The following is a 22,581-nucleotide window of genomic DNA, read 5'->3' as shown; positions in this document are numbered from 1 at the left end:
TGAATAAATGTTAAGTTTTATCAATGTTTAGATAACACAGCAAGCAGTGCCCCCAAACAAGAGTCTTCTTTTTCACTATTTGGTGAATGTCACAGGCTGTGTTTTGAAAAAAAAAAAAAAGGTTAGTACATAGATCACAGTTACAATAAGAGGGTAGTACAGTTACAATAAGAGGGTAGTAACAGTTACAATAAGAGAGTAGTAAGCTCTACCATCATGGAGGTGAGTTTATGGCGTTGTCTTGTGTGCAGTTAGACAGGACACCTCGTGACATACACGCAGCAGGGACGTTCTGGCTACACACACCACGCCACAACCAACATGGCCGCCGCCCCTTCACCTGTGGGTCATGTGCGGCGTCTCGTCTAGCCAGAGCACCCTGACACTCTATGACCGCCGGGCGGAGGACTGAGCAGCGCCGCAGCCTGTGTGTGTACTACTCGCCCGCTCCGGCTGCAGCAGCAGCGTCTGGCTGAAGCGATGGCGGCTGTGCCGGAGCTGCGGGTGTCGGTGAAATCGGGACCTGCTGGTGGTGGCAGCGAGCCGGAGCCCATGGAAGTGGAATTGGAAGTAGAAGAGGGGGAGGTAGAGGCCGCGGCCGGCAAGAAGTCTCCCCGCGAGGTGGTTTCGGTACGTGTGACGGTGGTTACCGGTGCTGGGGGCCGGGGCTATATCTCCCCTCTCCCCGGGGTTACTTGGTGTATGTGTCTAGCTAGACCCCCCATTGCCTGTCTATCACCTGGCTCCTCCTTGTCTCAGTAGCTGCTCATTCATTGCCTGGTGTCTGCACAGTGTGTGTGACCTGAGTGCAAATAAATACAGTTATTATTATTATTACTGCACGTTCCCATCCCAGGATGACATGCAACAGGCCCAGTGTAGCAGCGAGGGTTGGCTATTAATGTACATGGTGGGAAAGACAGGTGTTGGAATCTCCCTGTAGTGTTATAACACTTCTGCCTAAGTACGGTGCACACTGTCATACTCTAATACTGTGCTAGTAATATAGGAGCCAGGGCTAGAGATGTGACGATGGCAGGCACACCACAGTTCAGGAACTCTTCTTATTGTAGGCATTGTTGCAACACAGTGGGGGAGAGGTACTAAGCCTTGGAGAGAGAGAGAAAGTACCAACCAATCAGCATCTGTTATTTTACAGACTCTGGGGGAGATGCACTAAGTCTTGGCGAGCGACCAAGTACCAACCAATCAGCTTCTGTCATTTTTCAAACACAGCCAGTAAAGTGACAGTTAGGTGCTGATAGGTTGGTACATTATCACTCTCCAAGGCTTAGTGCATCTCCTTTTTGTGTTTGAAAAATTATAGTTAAGCTGGGTACACACTAGGTCAACCAAATGGCCGACCCACTGCCCGATCTGACGATTGGTAAGTGGATACACGTTTACCGATAGTCTGCCAGATGTGCTGGGCTTGGTAGGTCAACTGGACGGGCATTTAAATTTGCCCACCCAGTTGAGCTGTCAATCACCGCCGGGTCCCTGCAGCACGTGTGCGGGCAATCGGCGGGTCTCCCGTACACACCAGCAGATGGCCGATATATCTGAAGGAAAAATATATTGGTCATCTACTGTGCTGCACAGCAGATCAGATATGACGGTGAACAACGTCGTTCACAGACACATCTACTGTACACACCCAGCAATGCATTATAGTTATATCGTCCGTTTAATGGAATGAGCAATATATTTGTTTTTTGTGTACCCAGCTGTAGGAGCTGATTGGTTGGTACTTTATCTCTCTCCAGGGCTTAGTACATCTACCTTAATGTTCTGTACCTGGCCGGGAGACCAGATGACTGAGACCTTCATATTAACGTCTCCTTAGTTCTGTCGCACTCACTAAGGGGTTTGTCTTGTCACTCTGCCCCTTCCCAGTGGTTGTGAGAGAGCAGATCACATCTGGACCTGTTGCTCCTAATGTGATCTGTTGGATAGTGGTCATCTGCAGACTGGATGTATTCACAGAAATGATCTGTTGCGTTGTTCGTGGCCACCACGTTTGAAAGGTGGAGTGTCTGTGCCAAGAAATCCATATTACAATGTGTCTGGCTAGCGTAATCCAAGCAGGGCTCTCGTGAAAGTGGTAAGCTGCTTTCCATTGGTAGTTATACTATCTTATTTTACTTGTATATTTAAAAAACATTACTATTACGTGTCAGCTCATTAAATTATTGCACTGGTAGATGAGGATGGATTGAAGCAAAGCATGAGTTTCATCTGAGAGTACACTTTAATCCACTCTAGTTTCTTCACATCTCGTATTTCCTGCTTTTAACAGAAAACAAAAGAAAAAATACTCAAACAATGTTAGCGCTTAGCTGTCGAGGGGGAGGGTTAGGTTAGGGTACCCCTGGGGGGGATTTAGGATTAGGCACCACCTCGGGAGGGTTAGGGTGCGGGGAAGGATGTTAGGCACCACTGGGGGGAGGTTAGGGTCAGGTATAGGCATCACCCGGGGGGAGGTTAGGCACCGCTAAGGGAGGTTTAGGGGGGGGGGGGGCGAGGGTTAGGGTACTTGCCAGTCCGGATCCTGACGGTTCTGGCAGCTTAGTCTGGCGGCATTACATACCGATTCCGCATTTGGCAATAGCTGACCTAAATAAGTGATTTACCACTTTCCCATGTATAAGTACATGCTTCTCACATCAGTGTGTGAGCTGTATCAAACCCTGGAAAGAGAGAGACTGGAGAAGATGCCCATAGCTACCGATCTTCTAAAGGTGGGTAAAGAGATTTCTGCAGATCTAGTGATCTGCAGCTATATCTTTAGATGATGGTCGTTCCTACACACTGAACGGTCATCATCTATCTGGCAGCAGCAGGTCCCGCTGGTAGGGAGGCGGGTCAGGGGTGGGGCCGCCCTCCTCTTAGCGGCTGCCTCTGTGTGTCTACGGGGCGGTCTGCAGACCACCCGTACACACACTTGCCGATGGACAAATATATCTGCAGATCGTTTATGCGATATGTCTGTGAACGACGCGGTTCACAGACATATCGTCTGTACACACTGGTCAATTGATCAGCCAATATATCGACCAGTGTGTACCCAGCATAACTGTCATTTTATAGGCACTGCTAGATAGATGCTAGCTAGAAGCTGATTGGTTGCTATGGGCAACTTCACTTTATCTCTCATGGAGGTTTTACATATCTCTCCTTGCTTGTGGCCAGCTGTAACATTTCTGACTGGCCTGTCTGCTGTGATTGCTGCAATTGAAAACAATGATAAGACACTGTTTATTTTGAACTATGTGGACAGATTAATAATTGCACTAGTGTGTTATCTGATAATCCGACAGTACTTGAAAGCATTCTGGTCTTTTTAACTAAAAGATAAATTGTTGTAACCGTTCACTCTCTGAACGTGATCTTTATATGTTTTGAGATTGTCACACACTTGCTTTTCAAGGTTGGAGCCTAGTATGCACATAGGTTACAGTGGACAAGGAAAATCACACTAATACCAAATTAGGAATTGGCTATTTACTTCTAACTTCATTAAATAATTATATAAACTCTTAAGGTGCATACACACAACGATTTTTTTTAGCGATATTGTTCAATCGTTAAAAAAATCGTTCACTTTGTAAGTTAAAACGATGAACGATTATTGTTCATACGCGTTCACGTTTGTAGTTCAGTCAGACTGACCAACTCAACGATTTTCATTAAGGGAATATGCAAAAATCGTTTGTAGTTCAAAAAAATCGTTCATTACATTTAGTAAATGAAGGATTTTAGTAAACAATTTTCGTTCATGTTTCCCTTGAAATAATGAATGAAAATAGTTTACTAAAATCGTTCATTTACAAAATAGTGTGTGTATGCAGCTTTATAGATTCTGGTCTTAAGCCGCCTATCCACTAGACGATAAATTGACGGTTTGAACGATAACGATATCGTATATCGTCCAGTGGATATGCCGTCAACGACCAGCCATGCGCGCTCCCTCTGGTTGTTGACGACCTCTTTCATCGCCCGTACTTGCAGGGCAACCTGACGATATCGTCAGGTTCTGCAAGTACGTGGATTAAGGAGGTTAACGTCACTGAAAGATATCGTCAGGTCCTGCAAGTACGGGGATTAGGGAGGGTAACATCACTGAAAGATATCGTGATTGATATCGTTCAGTGTGGGTGCTCAGTGTCGTTAATGATATTGAGCAAATCACTGCAGGGGAAACACTAGATGATATCGCTCATGGAGCATATCGTCTAGTGGATACCTGCCTTTAGAAGGACAATTATATACCTGAGACTAAAGCTGGCCATAGATGGACTGCGCAATAGTGCAGCTGACGCGGATGAGTGAAGGGCCGTTAGTCAGAGCTCTTTTATACACTGCACAATGTATGTAAGTGACCTCCATTCACACCATGAAGTTAGTTGAATTAGATTAGACAGGTTTGATAACCAAGCCAAACAATCCAGACCGGTTTTCATGTTGTGGACAATTATTCTGTTTCATACACATGGAGTAGATGTACTAAGCCTTGGAGAGAGAAAAAGTACCAACCAGTCAGCTTCTAACTTTCTTCACTTTACTGGCTGTTTAAAAAAATCAGTTAGGAGCTGATTGGTTGGTACTTTATCACTCTCCACTTTATCACTTTTGAAGGCTTAGTACATCTCCACCCACTATTTGTTCTCCACATCAGCCCCTGCAAACACTGGAGCTTATGCTGGGTACACACTGACAGATACATATGTGCTGCCCGTCGGCCAGTGTGTACCCGCGATATGTCGGTGAATGTAGACGTTCAACAACATATCGCATTGGCTGTGCTGCACACCTGATGGACAGATATGTCTGCAGACATCTGTCCATCGATAAGTGTGTACGGTCGGCGGTAGACCGTCCGTACACACACAGCTGCAACCGCGAGGAGGGGGGCGGGACACAAGCAGATGATGGCCGTTCAGTGTGTATGAACGACCATTATCTGCAGATCCCTCGATCGACAGATAGTCAGGTGCATAAGTATTGGGACATTGACATCATTTTCATATTTTGGCCTCTATTCACCACCACAATGGCTTTGAAATGAAACAAACAAGATGTGCTTTAACTGCAGACTTTCAGATTTAATTTGAGGGTAATTACATCCAAATCAGGTGAACGGTGTAGGTATTACAACGGTTTCTATATGTGCCTCCCACTTTTTAAGGGGCCAAAAGTAATGGGACAAACTAAACAATCCTAAATCTAACTTTCACTTTTTAATACTTTGTTGCAAATCCTTTGCAGGCAATTACAGCCTGAAGTTTGGAACGCATAGACATCACCAGACGCTGGGTTTCATCCCTGGTGATGCTCTGCCAGACCTCTACTGCAAATGTCTTCAGTTCCTGCTTATTCTTGGGGCATTTTCCCTTCAGTTTTGTCTTCATCAAGTGAAATGCATGCTCAATCAGATTCAGGTCAGGGGATTGACTTGGCCATTGCATAACATTCCACTTTTTAGCCTTAAAAAACTCTTTGGTTGCTTTTGCAGTATGCTTCGGGTCATTGTCCATCTGCACTGTGAAGCGCCGTTGAATGAGTTCTGAAGCATTTGACTGAATATGAGCATATAATATCGTCCGAAACACTTCACAATTCATTCTGCAGCTTTTGTCAGCAATCACATCATCAATAAATACAAGGGAACCAGTTCCATTGGCAGCCATACATGCCCACGCCATGACACTACCACCACCATGCTTCATTGATGAGGTGGTATGTTTTGGATCATGAGCAGTTCCTTTCCTTCTCCATAATCTTCTCTTCCCATCACTCTGGTACAAGTTGATCTTTGTCTCATCTGCCCATAGGATGTTGTTCCAGAACTGTAATGGCTTTTTTAGATGTTGTTTGGCAAACTAATCTGGTCTTCCTGTTTTTGTGGGTCACCAATGGTTTACATCTTGTGGTGAACCCTCTATATTCACTCTTGTGAAGTCTTCTCTTGATTGTTGACTTTGACACATATACACCTACATCCTGCAGAGTGTTCTTGATTTGGCCAACTGTTGTGAAGGGGTTTTTCTTCACCAGGGAAATAATTCTTCTGTCATCCACCACAGTTGTTTTCCATGGTCTTCCTGGTCTTTTGGTGTTGCTGAGCTCTTTCTTTTTAAGAATGTTCCAAACAGTTGATTTGGCCATACCTAATGTTTTTGCTATCTCTCTGATGGGTTTGTTTTGATTTTTCAGCCTAATGATGGCTTGCTTCACTGATAGTGACAGCTCTTTGGATCTCATATTGAGAGTCAACAGCAACTGATTCCAAATGCAAATGTCACACCTAGAATCAACTCCAGACCTTTTACCTGCTTAATTGATAATGAAATAACGAGGGAATAGTCCACACCTGTCCATGAAATAGCTTTTGAGTTGATAGTCCCATTACTTTTGGCCCCTTAAAAAGTGGGAGGCACATATAGAAACCGTTGTAATTCCTACACCGTTCACCTGATCTGGATGTAATTACCCTCAAATTAAATCTGAAAGTCTGCAGTTAAAGCACATCTTGTTTGTTTCATTTCAAAGCCATTGTGGTGGTGAATAGAGGCCAAAATATGAAAATTCTGTCAATGTCCCAATATTTATGCACCTGACTGTATATCTGTCAGGTGTGTACCTGCCTTTACAGTCTGAATTCCTTATCAGGCTAATGATTCATTTTAGTCAGCAGCCACTTAAAGTACATTTTTGGAGTGTGGGGGGATTGCAGAGCACCAAAGGAAACGCATGACAACACTGGGAGATCACATGAATTTGACACAGATAGGGCTATAGGGCCTGATTCAGAGCCGAACGCTCTGACCAGAGCGCTCGCTCTGAATCAGGGCCGTCCTCCATGAAAATGGAGCGTCCTCCTGGACGCTCGCATAGCTGTGGGTGACCACCCACAGCTTATGCGAGCGTCCATGATGATGGTCGCGATGGTCAAGACCATCGGGCTTGCGACGGAGACCCTGCGGTAGGGTCTCGCTGCCGCAAGCCCAGGAGTGATTTTGGCTCTATCACAGCCAAAATCACTCCCACTGACATCACTAGTGATGTCAGTGGGGCCGGCTTCAGACGGTAGGCGTCCCCATGGGAACGCCTCCGTCTGGCAGCCACGCCCCCGGCACGCCCACCAAAGGGGGCGTGCTGTCAATCAACATCGACAGCACGCCCCCTTTGGTGCGAGACCCGGAGCGACGGAGAGCCCGTCGCTATCCGGGTCTCGCGCATGTGCACGACGGAGCTCCCTCCGTCGTGCGCATGCGCAGTGGGGCAACATCGACCCGCTTGCGAGCGTCCTGCGCTCGCGAGCGGGTCTGAATGACCCCCATAGTTGGGAAGCTATCTCCTGACCCCAGCACTGTGAGACAGAATTCATAGCTGCTGTGGATTAATAAAATGAAAGTGTTTCTTGCTATATATTTAGGTGATCAGTTAGTTCTACAGCACGAAAAAAACATATTTCATTGCTCCTGGTCCCAGTGTATATTTACCCAATCTTCCAAACAAGCAGTGTGTCTATTTTTATATTACACAACAAGATGATCTCCACAAGATAATTGTCTTATTAAAGTACCGATCTTGTAACCACAAAGTAACAGTAACCTTTTCTAAAGCTATTATTAAGGTACATCGGGAAATACATAGGTATTTTAATCGTATAAAATTATACCAAGATGATTTTACTTTCATAATCTTACATTCATTTTACTTATGGTAAGATGATCTGCATTGATTGAGCAGTTTCTATTTAGTTTACCTAGGAGCTCCATATGTTCCCCCCGTAAAATCCGCCACCCCAGTGAGTGCGTGCCCTGGCTTCATTGTGCAATTCTCACACAGGACAGGCAGTCTCAAGTGGCGGTGCTTCCTCCCCTGGGACTGCCATTTTGGGCCATGTTGTGATTAAGACAGTGGTTCCAATAGGAATCCTTTCTCCTGCCACTCTCCTAGAAGTCTGTCTGTGCACATGCGCTGGTCCCACCACTGTTGTGTACATGATCCATGGCACTGGACTGGAGCATGGGACCACCTTATCCAAGGACGTAGGAGCTGCTGCTCTCTATATATGGCAAAATGTGAACAACTTGGCAATTTATATATACATTGTAAATTGTTGCTCTGTTAATAAAGGAAGATAATGTGGATTTGAATTGTGGACGTGAGTGCCACCCTATTGGAATTCAGATTGCACATGGTTCTCACTGACATAGTGCAAATGGTTATTAGTGCACCTCTTACATACCCAGCCATCTCACTGACATAGTGCAAATGGTTATATTAGTGCACCTCTTATACGCCCGTCCTTCTTACTGACATGGTGCAAATGGTATTAGTGCCTCTTATACGCCCGTCCTTCTTACTGACATAGTGCAAATGGTTATATTAGTGCACCTCTTATACGCCCGTCCTTCTTACTGACTTGGTGCAAATGGTATTAGTGCCTCTTATACGCCCGTCCTTCTTACTGACATAGTGCAAATGGTTATATTAGTGCACCTCTTATGCGCCCGTCCTTCTTACTGACATGGTGCAAATGGTATTAGTGCCTCTTATACGCCCGTCCTTCTTACTGACATAGTGCAAATGGTTATATTAGAGTGCCTCTTATACGCCCGTCCTTCTTACTGACATAGTGCAAATGGTTATATTAGTGTGCCTCTTATACGCTCGTCCTTCTTACTGACATGGTGCAAATGGTTATATTAGTGCCTCTTATACGCCCGTCCTTCTTACGGACATGGTGCAAATGGTTATATTAGTGCACCTCTTACATACACAGCCATCTCACTGACATAGTGCAAATGGTATTAGTGCCTCTTATACGCCCGTCCTTCTTACTGACATAGTGCAAATGGTTATATTAGTGCACCTCTTATACGCCCGTCCTTCTTACTGACATGGTGCAAATGGTATTAGTGCCTATTAAACGCCCGTCCTTCTTACTGACATAGTGCAAATGGTTATATTAGAGTGCCTCTTATACGCCCGTCCTTCTTACTGACATAGTGCAAATGGTTATATTAGAGTGCCTCTTATATGCCCGTCCTTCTTACTGACATAGTGCAAATGGTTAGATTAGTGTGCCTCTTATACGCTCGTCCTTCTTACTGACATGGTGCAAATGGTTATATTAGTGCCTCTTATACGCCCGTCCTTCTTACGGACATGGTGCAAATGGTTATATTAGTGCACCTCTTACATACCCAGCCATCTCACTGACATAGTGCAAATGGTATTAGTGCCTCTTATACGCCCGTCCTTCTTACTGACATAGTGCAAATGGTTATATTAGTGCACCTCTTATACGCCCGTCCTTCTTACTGACATGGTGCAAATGGTATTAGTGCCTATTAAACGCCCGTCCTTCTTACTGACATAGTGCAAATGGTTATATTAGAGTGCCTCTTATACGCCCGTCCTTCTTACTGACATAGTGCAAATGGTTATATTAGAGTGCCTCTTATACGCCCGTCCTTCTTACTGACATAGTGCAAATGGTTATATTAGTGCGCCTCTTATACGCTCGTCCTTCTTACTGACATGGTGCAAATGGTATTAGTGCCTCTTATACGCCCGTCCTTCTTACTGACATGGTGCAAATGGTTATATTAGTGCCTCTTATACGCCCGTCCTTCTTACTGACATGGTGCAAATGGTATTAGTGCCTCTTATACGCCCATCCATCTCACTGACAAATTTTTATATTAGTGCGCCTCTTACATACCCAGCCATCTTACTGACATAGTGCAAATGGTTATTAGTGCGCCTCTTACATACCCGGCCATCTTACTGACATAGTGCAAATGGTATTAGTGCCTCTTATACGCCCGTCCATCTCACTGACATGGTGCAAATGGTTATATTAGTGCGCCTCTTAACATACCCAGCCATCTTACTGACATAGTGCAAATGGTTATATTAGTGTGCCTCTTATATACCCAGCCATCTTACTGACATAGTGCAAATGGTTATATTAGTGCACATCTTACATACCCAGCCATCTTACTGACATAGTGCAAATGGTTATTAGTGCGCCTCTTACATACCCGGCCATCTTACTGACATAGTGCAAATGGTATTAGTGCCTCTTATACGCCCGTCCATCTCACTGACATGGTGCAAATGGTTATATTAGTGCCTCTTATACGCCCGTCCTTCTTACTGACATGGTGCAAATGGTATTAGTGCCTCTTATACGCCCATCCATCTCACTGACAAATTTTTATATTAGTGCGCCTCTTACATACCCAGCCATCTTACTGACATAGTGCAAATGGTTATATTAGTGTGCCTCTTATATACCCAGCCATCTTACTGACATAGTGCAAATGGTTATATTAGTGCGCCTCTTACATACCCAGCCATCTTACTGACATAGTGCAAATGGTTATTAGTGCGCCTCTTACATACCCGGCCATCTTACTGACATAGTGCAAATGGTATTAGTGCCTCTTATACGCCCGTCCATCTCACTGACATGGTGCAAATGGTTATATTAGTGCGCCTCTTAACATACCCAGCCATCTTACTGACATAGTGCAAATGGTTATATTAGTGTGCCTCTTATATACCCAGCCATCTTACTGACATAGTGCAAATGGTTATATTAGTGCACATCTTACATACCCAGCCATCTTACTGACATAGTGCAAATGGTTATTAGTGCGCCTCTTACATACCCGGCCATCTTACTGACATAGTGCAAATGGTATTAGTGCCTCTTATACGCCCGTCCATCTCACTGACATGGTGCAAATGGTTATATTAGTGTGCCTCTTACATACCCAGCCATCTTACTGACATAGTGCAAATGGTTATATTAGTCTCTTACACGTCCGGCTGTCTCGCTGACATAGTGCAAATGAAAAAGCGCTTTGGGGGGTGCCCTGATGTTACCGATAGTTTCACAGACTTGCAAAGTATTACGGATGTGTGTAAGGTAAGGTGGGTGTCCTTATGTTTGGCTGAGACTGCATTGCGATAGCAATCATTAGAATATTTTCGCACTGAGACTGCGTGCGTAATCGCAACTGCGATCTCAATAGCGATCCTTGCTGAATCAGGCCCTGAGTACAATGTTGGAAATTTTTTTATTATTGCTCATAATATAAGAAAATTAATTATACTACAAAATATTTTTTTTTCTGGAAAGAAAACCTTTTAAAATTAGCTTAGAAAAATATTCTAGTCATTGGAATGCAAACTGCCTCCAGTCATGAAGGAGTTAAGGCGTTGTGTTCCATTTATCCTATTTAAGTATGTTGTATTTAATCAAAAGGGGAAAAAAAAACACCTGTAGTTGTTAAGATAACTTGATTTATTTATATATATATATATTTTCTATAATATAGTGCTTTATGGCAGTATAAGAAAAACACAGAAGAGGTTTTTCTGTGCTCCTGCGGCTCAGGAGAAAGCATAGGAAGTTACTGTGTGCTGTGCTGTATGCTAATGACTGAGAGCCAGCCTGCATTTTGCTATGTAATCGTTCTGGGACTTCATTTATTCAGCTGCCCTCCCTGGGGAACCCTTCCTTATATTGCAGTAACGCTATGATGCAGCAGAGGTTAGAGCAATATGTGGCTTAATACTATCCCCACATCCTCCCCACTTTTGGTGCTGCATGCCTCAGTTTTATCATACATTTTATTTCTGTTTGCAAATATATTGTCATGTGGAAAAAATGGCTTCTTACAAATTAATTTGTACACATTAAGACATCATTAAATCATCTTGTTCTTTACCAAGTACAGTAAAAGAACTGTAATTCCTATATACTGTCACTGTCTCTCCCCTTCCCTTGCTACAGGTGTGTGGGTTGAGAGTAGAAAGCAGCACATATACACTCAGAACCAGTGGCATAGTGTTATGTCTAAGGAGTCTGAGGGTCAGGTGGCGGGAGCTGATATCCTGTGTAGCCTGCAAGGCAGGATTGTCCCCACAGGACTTTCTACAAAATGGGCTTTGTGGGAACTGTGTCAGACAGCCACCACACCAATTAAGTTTGCCTGTTTCAGGCCCTGAGCCTCCTTGGGCATCATTTTCTCAGGTTATGGCTCAGGTGGCGGAGCGGCTGGCTGCCCCGGTACCACCGGTTTGGGGTTTGCCTCAGCAGATGCATCCTATGCCCATGATGTGGCCGCCTTGGATGGACCCTGGTGCTGGTAAGGTTATGGAATCATCCTCGGGGGTTTTTCAGCCTCAGGCTGTCAAGCCAAAGCAGCCTAAATCTAGGCGCCATGTACCGCCTTACATGGGTGAGTACTCCAGTGCCTCCTCCGAGGAGGAACAAGCGCAGGACTCTTCACAGGAGTCTAGCTCCGAGGGGGGTGATGATCATTTCCCAGTAGCCGATGTCCCTTTTCTGATAAGGGCTGTAAAATCGGTGTTAAATATTGAGGAAGGGGATCTTCCGCTTAGGAAAGCCCCCCTGTTAAGCGCCAGAAAGTGGTTAAGGCAGAATTCCCAAAGTCTGAACATTTATCAGAACTTATGGAGGAAGCCTGGGTCCGTCCGGATAAGATAAGCCATTCGTCTAAAAGAATGGCGCTTCTATATCCTTTTCCAGCAGAGGACTGTGCCAAGTGGGAGAATCCACCATCAGTTGATGCACATGTGGCACAGCTGATTAAACGTACCACTTTGCTAATCCCATCAGTTTCGCTGAAGGAAACCACGGATTGGAGACTTGTCTCAAATCTATTTTTTCGCTGGCAGGAACGGCCACCCGCCCAAGCTCTTGCCACTGCCTGGGTAGCAAGAGCTATTGAGGAGTGGGCTAAGACTCTAACGGAGTCTTTACCAGATGCCTCTAAGGAGCAACTGGATATGATCTCCTTTATTAGAGAAGGGGCCTCTTATTTGGGTGATGCCGCCTTGGATGCAGGGATCCTTTCCAGCTGAGTCCGTGGTGGCACGTAGGATCCTCTGGTTGAAGGATTGGAGGGCAGATGCCGGGTCCAAAAAGGCCCTAGAATTCCTTCCATTCACAGGAGGTGTTCTCTTTGGTCCAGAACTGGGCAAAATTGTATCCTCCATGGCAGCCTCAAAAACGGCAGGTTTGCCATCAGCAACCTCGTCCAAATTGAGGACGGCGTCCTTTCATGGCTTTCGGCCGCAGGGCAAGGCCAAAGGTCAGCCCTCAGCGAGATTTCCACCAAGAAAGGCAGGACCCAGGAAGCCCTGGCAGAACAAACGTCCAGGATCTAGGGTCCAGGATAAACCAGTGACCTGATGGGACGGCCTCCCCCTGGGGGATCCCAGGGTGGGGGGCCGACTGCTTCGGTTCTCAGAGCCCTGGCACCTCACGACGGAGGATGCCTGGGTTCGGGGAGTTGTTTACCGAGGGTATGCCCTGACGTTTTGGAGGACTCCTCCTCAAAGGTTCTTTTGTGTAAACCCACGGGTGGGTTCAGAAAGAGCTTTGGCCCTTCAGAAGTCTATTCTTGCCTTACTAGCATCAGAAGTAGCGATTCCGGTGCCAGAGAACCAGTTCTGAGAGGGGTTTTACTCCAATCTGTTCCTGGTTCAGAAACCGAATGGGTCATACCGGCCTCTTCTGAATCTGAGAGAGCTCAACAAATTCGTTCGAGCCCCCGGGTTCAGGATGGAAACATTGCGATCGATTGTGTTGGCAATGGAGCAGGGGTACTATATGGTGTCCTTAGATATACAGGATGCCTACCTTCACATCCCAATCACACAGGCTCATCAAAAATTTCTTCGTTTTGCGGTAGGGGAGGAACATTTGCAGTTCCAGGCCCTGCTGTTTGGCCTGTCCACTGCCCCTCGGGTATTCATCAAGGTGATGGCACTGATGATGGCATGTCTCAGACGCCAAGGCGTCAGGATTTTGCCTTACTTGGACGACCTCCTGTTGCTGGGGCAGTCCCCACAGCAGTTACAGGATCATTTGAGGCTGACAGTATCATGTCTGTACAGTCACGGCTGGATCATAAACTGGCAAAAGTCGTCACCCTGTCCGGTACAACAGATGTGCCATTTGGGAGCGAGATTGGACTCCGTGGTGCAGAAAATATATCTGCCGGAGGAGAAGATCCTTGCCTTACAATCACGAATACGCATGTTGCTTCGCAACAGGCAGATATCTGTTCTAGTAGCCATGCAGGTCCTGGGGTCGATGGTGGCCACCTTCAGGATGGTGGAATACGCTCAATTCCACTCCAGACCACTGCAGCAATTCGTTCTGTCTCACTGGAACAAGGATCATCGCATGATCAGGTCTCAGCTGCTGTGTCTCTCTCCAGAGGTACGGTTGTCCCTGACCTGGTGGTTGCAGACAAAGCATATCAGACAGGGTCGCCCCTTTTGGGTGTCGGATTGGACATTGGTCAAAACCGACGCCAGTCTTCAAGGTTGGGGGCCGATGACGGGGTCACACACTTTCCAAGGAAAGTGGTCAGTGACAGAAAGCTGGCTACCGATAAACATCCTGGAATTAAGAGCTATATTCAAAGCTTTAGTGCAGGCTCAGGAAATCTTAAAGGGCAGGTCGGTGCAGATACAGTCGGACAATCGCACCGTGGTCGCCTACTTAAATCATCAAGGGGGCACGAGGAGTCGGGCCGCCTTGGCAGAGGTATCAAGAATCTTGGTATGGGCAGAGACTCATCTGCCCACGATATCTGCCGTGTTCATTCCAGGAATCCTGAATTGGGAAGCCGATTTTCTCAGTCGTCAAGAGATAAATGCAGGGGAATGGGCCCTACATCCTCAGGTTTTTCGGAACCTTTTGGACAGGTGGGGTCTACCAGAAATAGATCTGAAGGAACAACAAGGTTCCCAGGTATGGATCCTGGACGAGAGCCGAGTTTGTAGACGCACTGACAGTAAAGTGGCGTTACAAGCTGGTATATCTGTTTTCACCGTTTGCTCTTCTGCCCAGAGTTGTCAGAAAGCTCAAACGAGGGCAGCACCGTCATACTAATAGCTCCGACATGGCCGAGACGGCACTGGTTCACAGATCTACGGTCTCTCTCCATAGACACTCCATGGCCTCTCCCATTGAGACCGGATCTGTTGCTACAGGGTCTTCATCGGCTATCTTTCACGGCATGGCTCTTGAGGCCTCCGTCTTGAGAAAAAAAGACGTTTCCGAGTCTGTTATACGGACGATGCTGAAGGCACGGAAACCATCCTCAGCCCGTATGTATTATAGGGTTTGGCATACTTTCTTTCAGTGGTGCGAACTGAAATGGTATGATCCACATAAATTCCTGATTTCCAGAGTGCTTGATTTTCTTCAAAGTCTGGAAAAAGGGCTCCGCCTGGCCTCTTTAAGGGTACAGGTGTCAGCTCTTTCAGTCTGAGGATTCAACCTCCCTTCGTTTCCCCGGTTGTTCCGTGGGACCTGACTCTAGTTCTGAAGGTTTTACAGGCTCCTCCGTTCGAGCCTTTAAATTCAATAGACATCAAGTGGCTAACAGCAAAGACGGTATTCCTCCTTGCTATGGCATCTGCACGTAGAGTGTCGGATTTGGCTGCGCTCTCCTTCCGGGAGCTGTTCTTGATATTTCATCAAGATAGACCAGTACAACGTACTAGGGAGGGTTATCTTCCGAAAGTGGTGTCTAAATTTCATATTAATGAAGAAATAGTAGTTCCAGCATTTCAGGGCACAAGTCTCTCACAAGGTGAGGCTTCCCTGGATGTGGTCCGTGCATTGAGATTTTATGTTAAACGCACGAGCAAATGGAGGAAGTCCGATTCACTTTTTGTGCTTTATGGTTGTCATAAGCGTGGCTGGCCAGCCAATAAACAGACACTGGCCAGGTGGATTCGCATGGCAATTTCATTGGCTTATACACAGGCTGGTATGCGTGTGCCGGATTCAGTGACGGCACATTCTACTAGGGCGGTAGGTCCATCATGGGCGGCCCGCCGGTGTGCTTCTGCTGAGCAATTATATAAAGCAGCCACATGGTCTTCCATCCATACCTTTGTCAAATTTTATGCCTTTGACCCTTTTGCCTCTCAGGATGCCTCCTTCGGGCGTAAGATTCTCCTCTCTTCCGAGAGTCAGGAGCGTCCCTGCCCGTAGGGTTAGTGCTTTGGGATATCCCCAACGTAATGGCTGTGGACCCCATGGACCCCGAAGAAGAAAATGAGTGAAAGGAATAACATACCTTTGTTAACTCCTTTTTTTTTTTTCTTCGAGGTCCATGGGGTCCACAGGACACCCACCCAGACGCACCTGTAGTTCTGGGGGAGGTTTTCCGTAGTTTCTTCTCTTGAGAGTCTGGACTCGTAAGTATGGGTCTTTTCTTTCTTACCCTTTGTTTGTCTCTGCCTGCTTGAGCTTTGTAACGAGCTGGCTACCTGAGGCAGGGAGTGGGGTATATGAGGAGGAAACCCAGTGCATCCTGGGAGCAGAGAGCTAGTTTGTGTTAACTGTTTGGTGACCGGGATTCATACCCCAACGTAATGGCTGTGGACCCCATGGACCTCGAAGAAAAAGAGTTAACAAAGGTATGTTATACCATAACTCTTATTTTTTACATGCAATCCATCGTGTGGTAATTCAGTTATTTCAGTGACTGTTTGTCCCTATTCCCTAATGAGCGCGAAGCACAGGATCGATCATACGTCTGATCCTGTGCAAAGAAAAAAATAAACATGTGCCGATGGCACTGCAGGGTAATCTGATGTAAAACGGATCGGAAGCTGATCGTGTAGGTGTATGGGCCCTATAAGAATTATCTGATTCTTCAGCTTGCAGCAATAATGTGGACTAACCATTTTCTGTAGGAGTATAAGTCTAATGATGTGTTTTGAGGAACGTTGGCCCACTCTTCCTAATACAGTACTGCTTCAGTTTATTGATGTTTTACAGGCATTCATTTATGGGCAAATGTCACCTAAGATCCAACCACATCATTTCAATGGGTCCTGACTGATTTGACCTTTCAAAAACTTGTATTTTAATTTTTTCTGTGTGAGATAAGGGGGGGTTCAGCCATTTTGTTGTAGATTTGGTAGTGCGCTTAGTATTGTTGTCCTGTTACAAGGTCCAGGCGAGCTTCAGTTGTCAGACAGATGGCCTCATATTTTCCATTGTAATACCCTGCTAGGAGTTCATGGTGGATTCAGTGATTGCAAAACGTCCCGCTCCTTTTTCTGAAAATAAACTCAGTCATCACCCTTACACCACCTTTCTTGAAGCTTATTTCGAGGTTCTCGGACTGAGAGGCGGTTTGGTGTTCATCAAGCATGACAATGTCAATTGAGACCATACAATTTAACTTTTGTCTTGTCTATCCAGAGGGTAATGGTGCATACACACGGTCAGATTTTTCTTCAGATCTGAATGATAATTATTTAAAAAATCGTTCATATCTGAAGGAAAATCTGACATGTCTGAACGATGCGCGTTCCCGATGGTCAGATAACGATATCTGACATCTGATGTGTTTTGCAGTCATATTTGGACGATTCCATTCATTTTAATACAGGCTGAAATCGTTCAATCGTTCATCTGACATATCTGACCGTGTGTATGTACCTTAATACTCCAGAAACTTGTGTTTCATACTGATACTGCTGGAATCGGTATGAAATACCGCCGGCCGCATGGCTTTTAGAGTAACGTTGCTCTGTAAGCCTTATTTTCCAGTGCAACTTCTCACTGATACTTTGATAAAGCTAGTAATGGAAAGTCATGGAAACGCTACACTTATTAGTGGTAAATGACATATTGTGGTAATGATTAAAAAAAAACCCCGATGTATGACATCATGAAGATTGCAATACAGCTAAGCAGGCTTCCTACTGCCGGAATCTGTATGAAATACCGCCGTCCGACAGTGCTGGAAATCCCGATCGTCGATAGGTAAGTATAAACTAATTTAACCCTAAATCCTCCCTGGGGGGGGTGCCTAATCCTAAATCCCCCCCGGGTGCCCTAAACCTAACCTAGTTTATTTTTTTGTTTCTTAATTTGAGAGAAGGGTCTTGTGTTTACCACTCAATGAAAGGCCTAGCTTATTTCCTACAGAGTTGTTATACTTATTGATATGGAAGCTTTATCTATTATTTCACAGATGGATTCTTTTTTCAGTTGAATAAATTGACAAAGTAAAATGTATTGTGTTGTGACGCTTTAGATTCAATTGATCAAATTTCATGACTGACTGTTTTTTTTTATTTTCCCCTAATATGTAAAGAGTCGGGTTTGAAGAGTTTGTTCCTTCTTTTTATCATGACTGTACATACAGACTGCCTACACAGCACACTTTGGTGTATCGTGTGCACGGGTGGAAAACATGCAGTCGCTCAGTCGTCTGGGCACCCAGAATTGGGGTGTCACGGCCAGAACACGTTTCCTTTCTTGGGCGTTGGCTCATTTTAGAGTGTTGGACATATGTCAGCCCAATGTTTCTTTCCATATGTGATTATGTACAGAAACAAGACTTTGTCCTCGGTCCACTAAACCCCCCACACCACACCACACCACACCACACACACTGATTAGTCTTAAGGTGCGTATCCATTTGACGACTGTTAAACGAGTGCACGATTACGACATGGTAATCGTGCGTCGTTTCACAGTTTGTGATGTGCCAACGTCGTCAGGTTGACCACCATGTTCGGGCGATGATAGATGTCAAAATCGACTAACGGGCGCGCGCATTGCTGGTCGTTTTTGACATTAAAATGCCCGACTTGCAAGCGATTGAACGATAACGTCGTTATCGTTCAATCGCCTGGTAAAATCGGCTAGTGGATACGCACTTTCACTGTCACCATTGTGAGATTGGAAATAATCACTGGTCTGCATTAAACTCCATAGCTTGACACTCTTATAGCAAGTGTGATTGCAGTACAGAGACCCCTCTTCTGTTCTAGCCAGCAAGGGGACATGAAACAATATTTGCAGTTGGTTCCTGCAGGCTATTGCAGTATTGTTAGTTCCTGACTTTGTCCAGTCCTGATATAAGTAAAGCTTGAAAATATTATCAATAATAGGTTGAATTAAGTATTTAAAGTCTAGTGACATCACTGTTGGGGATTACACTAGAGAGTTTTGGTTAAAAAAAAAAAAAAAAAACCATTACAGGTTGAGCCTCCCTTATCCAAATATTCCGAAATACAGATTTTTTTTTTTTTAGCATGACTGAGATAGTGACACCTTTTGCTTTTTGATGGCTCAGTGTGCACAAACTTTGTTTAAGGCACAAAATATAAAAATACCTTCAGGTTCTGTGTATATGAAACATACATGAAATTAATTTATGTACACAAACTTTGTGTGAGCCACAAAATGATTGAAAATATTCTATAAAATGACCTGCAGGCTGTGCATATATAACACATAAATGCATTCTGTGTTTAGATTTAGGTCCCATTCCCAAGATATTTAATAACGGTATGCAAATATTCCAAATTACGGAATATTCCACTATCCAAAATACCCCTGGTCCCAAACATTTTGGATATGGGAGACTCAACCTGTACAATACAAATCCCATTTGGGTGGAAATATATTGTTAACTGTATAGATGAGGAATAACAATCTTCTGTGATTGTCACAATAAAACGTAATGTGTCTGCTGCTTCCTGCTGTGATCTAGCAGCCCTACTTAGAATTGCCAGCATCCTGGGCTAAAGGCAGCTCTAGTAGCTGGCTAGGAAATAGCTGGTGCGCGTTGCCTCCCTATTCCCCCAGTAGTCTAGTGTTCACTCTAGCTCCGGCGGCAGTCGGTGCGCGCACCTGAAAAGGGGCGTGGCCATTGAAAAGGGGGCATGTCTATAAGATGCGTCACCTTTTTGTCACTCTTGGGGGAGTTCCCGGCACTTACGGACACGCCCGGCAGCCCCCAAGCGCTGCTGACACTTAGAATAGATGCCAGGCGCATGCGCCCAGCGTCTATTCACCGGCGATGACCGGGTCATCGCCTGTGAATTTCCCCGCCCGTGGGACACTGTGTCACGGCTGAAGACGGCACCTGCAGGCTGTCTTAGCGGTGTGCTGTGCGGTGAGGGCAGGGCGTTTTTTGCCCTCCAGAGGGAGGGCAGGGCGCAGCACCCCGCTAAAACAGCCTAGCGGGAACGCTATAGTCATCAAGACAGCTGCCACCTATCTATTGTAGAATTTCCCCAACTCCAGTCCTCAGTACACCCATCTATCTCCTGATTCAAGGATTTTTGTCTGTGGGGAAAGGGGGGTATAATTAGTAACCAAATAGATATCTCACTTCTTTATGATTAGATTAATCCTCAACATGAGCTCTTGAGGGTACTGGAATTGGGGATACATTTATCTATTGACACCTTTTGACGATCACTTTTCTTAGGGGTCACTTCAATTAGAAGCAAAGCAAATCTCATTGTTCCCGTGTGATGCGTAGTATCATCCCTATGTAACTGTTGTGATTTAGTGGCGAAATTGGAGCTATTTAGGGGAGATGGAGGGTGCCGATGCCAGTGTTCCAACGCCGTCACAACAGCACATCGTGGGAATCGCCTGCACATCGCACATAATTGAATCAACCCTTTAGGCTCAATCCAATCAGCCGCAAAGTGTGTGAGTTGCTGTTAAAACATCGGAAACTGCACCACATCTCGCACCCCACGCGTCTGTTGCCGCAATGACTCGCACCCTTGAGATCATCGCGGCTAATTGGATTGACCCCTTTAATTGGAGCATGACATTTACAGTTATTTCTGAAAAAAAAAAAAAAAGTTAGCATATTTACAGACCTTGTACTGTGTGGCGGCCTGTATTTCTGTGCATATTTACTATAGTGGTTTGAGATCTCCTATCAGGATGTGGTTTAACATCTCATTAGTCTATGTTATGTCTTGTGATCTTAACGCTTATGGCTGTTGAGTCATCTAGTGTATAACATTTAATTATTTTTTTTTTAGGGCAATGCCAGGCGATACGAAAATAAAGCTGGGGCCTTTGTCACTGGAATTGATGTCAATTCCAAGGTAAATTCAGAATATGTTTGTGAAAAGATGATTTCATATCACAGTCATTTCTGTCTGGTTATTGTATTTTTGTTTCATGGAACAAATATATAATTGGTGCGCTGCAGCTATAAACCACTATATGGCACTAGAAGTTGGAGGAATTAATGAATATTTGTAGTATTTATGTACTCCTAAACTCTTTAGCCGTAAAGGGCAACCCAGCGATGCAATGTAACAATATCACATTGCCGTACAATACTGCATGATCTACTGTACGACAGTGTGATATATATCATTGCAGGTCTAATGCAACTATACTGCATCGTCCCATCTGATGTGCAGCACATCTGAAGGGAAAGTTCGACCACCAAATTCATCAGGATACATACAATACGATGGTCTTTCCAAACCAACGCTGACAATATATATCGTATATAGCCTTCCCGCAAGGCTGCAGGCAGGGGGGACACTGGAGGTGACATCAGTGATCTTCTGCGTGCGCCGAATGCTTAGGGTAAGTTGTTGTAGTGGAGAGCCGTTAAAAGGGCCGTTTGCTTTTTGCCCTTTTAAAATGGGGCAGGGCACGGCGCCGCGCTAAAACAGCGTAGCGGAAACACTAAGTATAGTTTGTACCCAGCTCAGAATTCCTCATTGGAGCCAGGGTGGACTTATTAAGTGTGGATGGGGGTTTTCAGAATTGATTGAATGAAGCATTAATGTCAGGCATTTATAAAAATGTATTAAAAATAGTGAAATAGGAAAGTATATAATGTTTGCGCTACATTTCTATAGAATAGTATTCAGCCCCGTTTGCTTAAAACATTTAAGAATACATTTTTTTCATTTATCGCGAGTGACAGACAATTTTACTAAAGTAATATTAAGATTTAAATAACAAATGAGTTTTATCTCATACATGTGGATAGAATTTTCCCACCACATTACATAAGAGGATATCAATCATTACTAAATTCCAATTTTGTTTTTATGTGCATCTTTTGAGTATTAGTATGTAACCAGACATTATCTACTTAGGGAAGTTACCAGATGTGTCTTAAAATATTTGGATTCATTCAGACTGCTATAGGTGGGAGACTCAGAGGGAAGGTGCAGCTGTGTCTGGATTATCTAGCCATGGATATTCTATAAATCCCTAATGGAGATCTACCACTTTATTATCAGTTGAAATTGGGAAGTAGTCAGTTGCCCAATATCGCTGCAGTTGGTTAGGTGGAAAGAGAAACCATGGCATCATTAGTGATTGGTGAGCTCTGCAAGCGGACTTACTAGGTAACATTTCCTCATGATTTACAGTGGACAATGTAGGAATAGTTGGTATAGGACGCCCCTCCTGGAAGTAAGTAAAAAGTTGATAGTTACGCAGGCCATACCACCCTGGAATGACGCTATATATGCTTTCTACCTTAGCAAATTTATAACCTAGCAACATTTTCACAGAGAGATTCATGTTTATTGGCACTTACTGTGCTACTTAAAAACATTCTGTAACCATTCCAGGGTGAGTTCACTTATCATCAGGTGTCCCCTGGCAAGTAATTACCAGTGTTTAAACTGCTGGCATGCTTCAGACGACCACCAGTGGGAACCCCATTGGAGTGACTGCTGAAGCTA

The 22,581-nt window shown here is 44.8% G+C and overlaps 1 protein-coding gene across 3 annotated transcripts in view; it reads left to right on the top strand.

The window, feature by feature from the left end:
* The first annotated feature begins 282 nt into the window (after positions 1–282).
* Positions 283–22,581, top strand: part of NCBP3 (nuclear cap binding subunit 3) — a 66,093-nt gene continuing 43,794 nt past the window's right edge. Inside the window, exons 1-2 of one of the 3 annotated variants that reach the window (XM_088455062.1) lie at positions 283–630; positions 20,902–20,967. In XM_088455062.1, the coding sequence (XP_088311188.1) occupies positions 481–630; positions 20,902–20,967 (216 nt within the window). In that variant the 5' untranslated portion in view covers positions 283–480. The remainder of the gene's footprint in view (positions 631–20,901; positions 20,968–22,581) is intronic. The other 2 variants (XM_088455054.1, XM_088455071.1) reach the window with 2 other exon arrangements.

Source organism: Taudactylus pleione, unplaced genomic scaffold, assembly GCF_031769625.1.
Source record: "Taudactylus pleione unplaced genomic scaffold, aTauple2 ptg000040l, whole genome shotgun sequence".
In the NCBI taxonomy this organism is placed as follows: domain Eukaryota; kingdom Metazoa; phylum Chordata; class Amphibia; order Anura; family Myobatrachidae; genus Taudactylus; species Taudactylus pleione.
The sequence above is the reverse complement of the archived record's forward strand: the minus strand, read 5'-3'. Positions and strand labels throughout refer to the sequence as shown.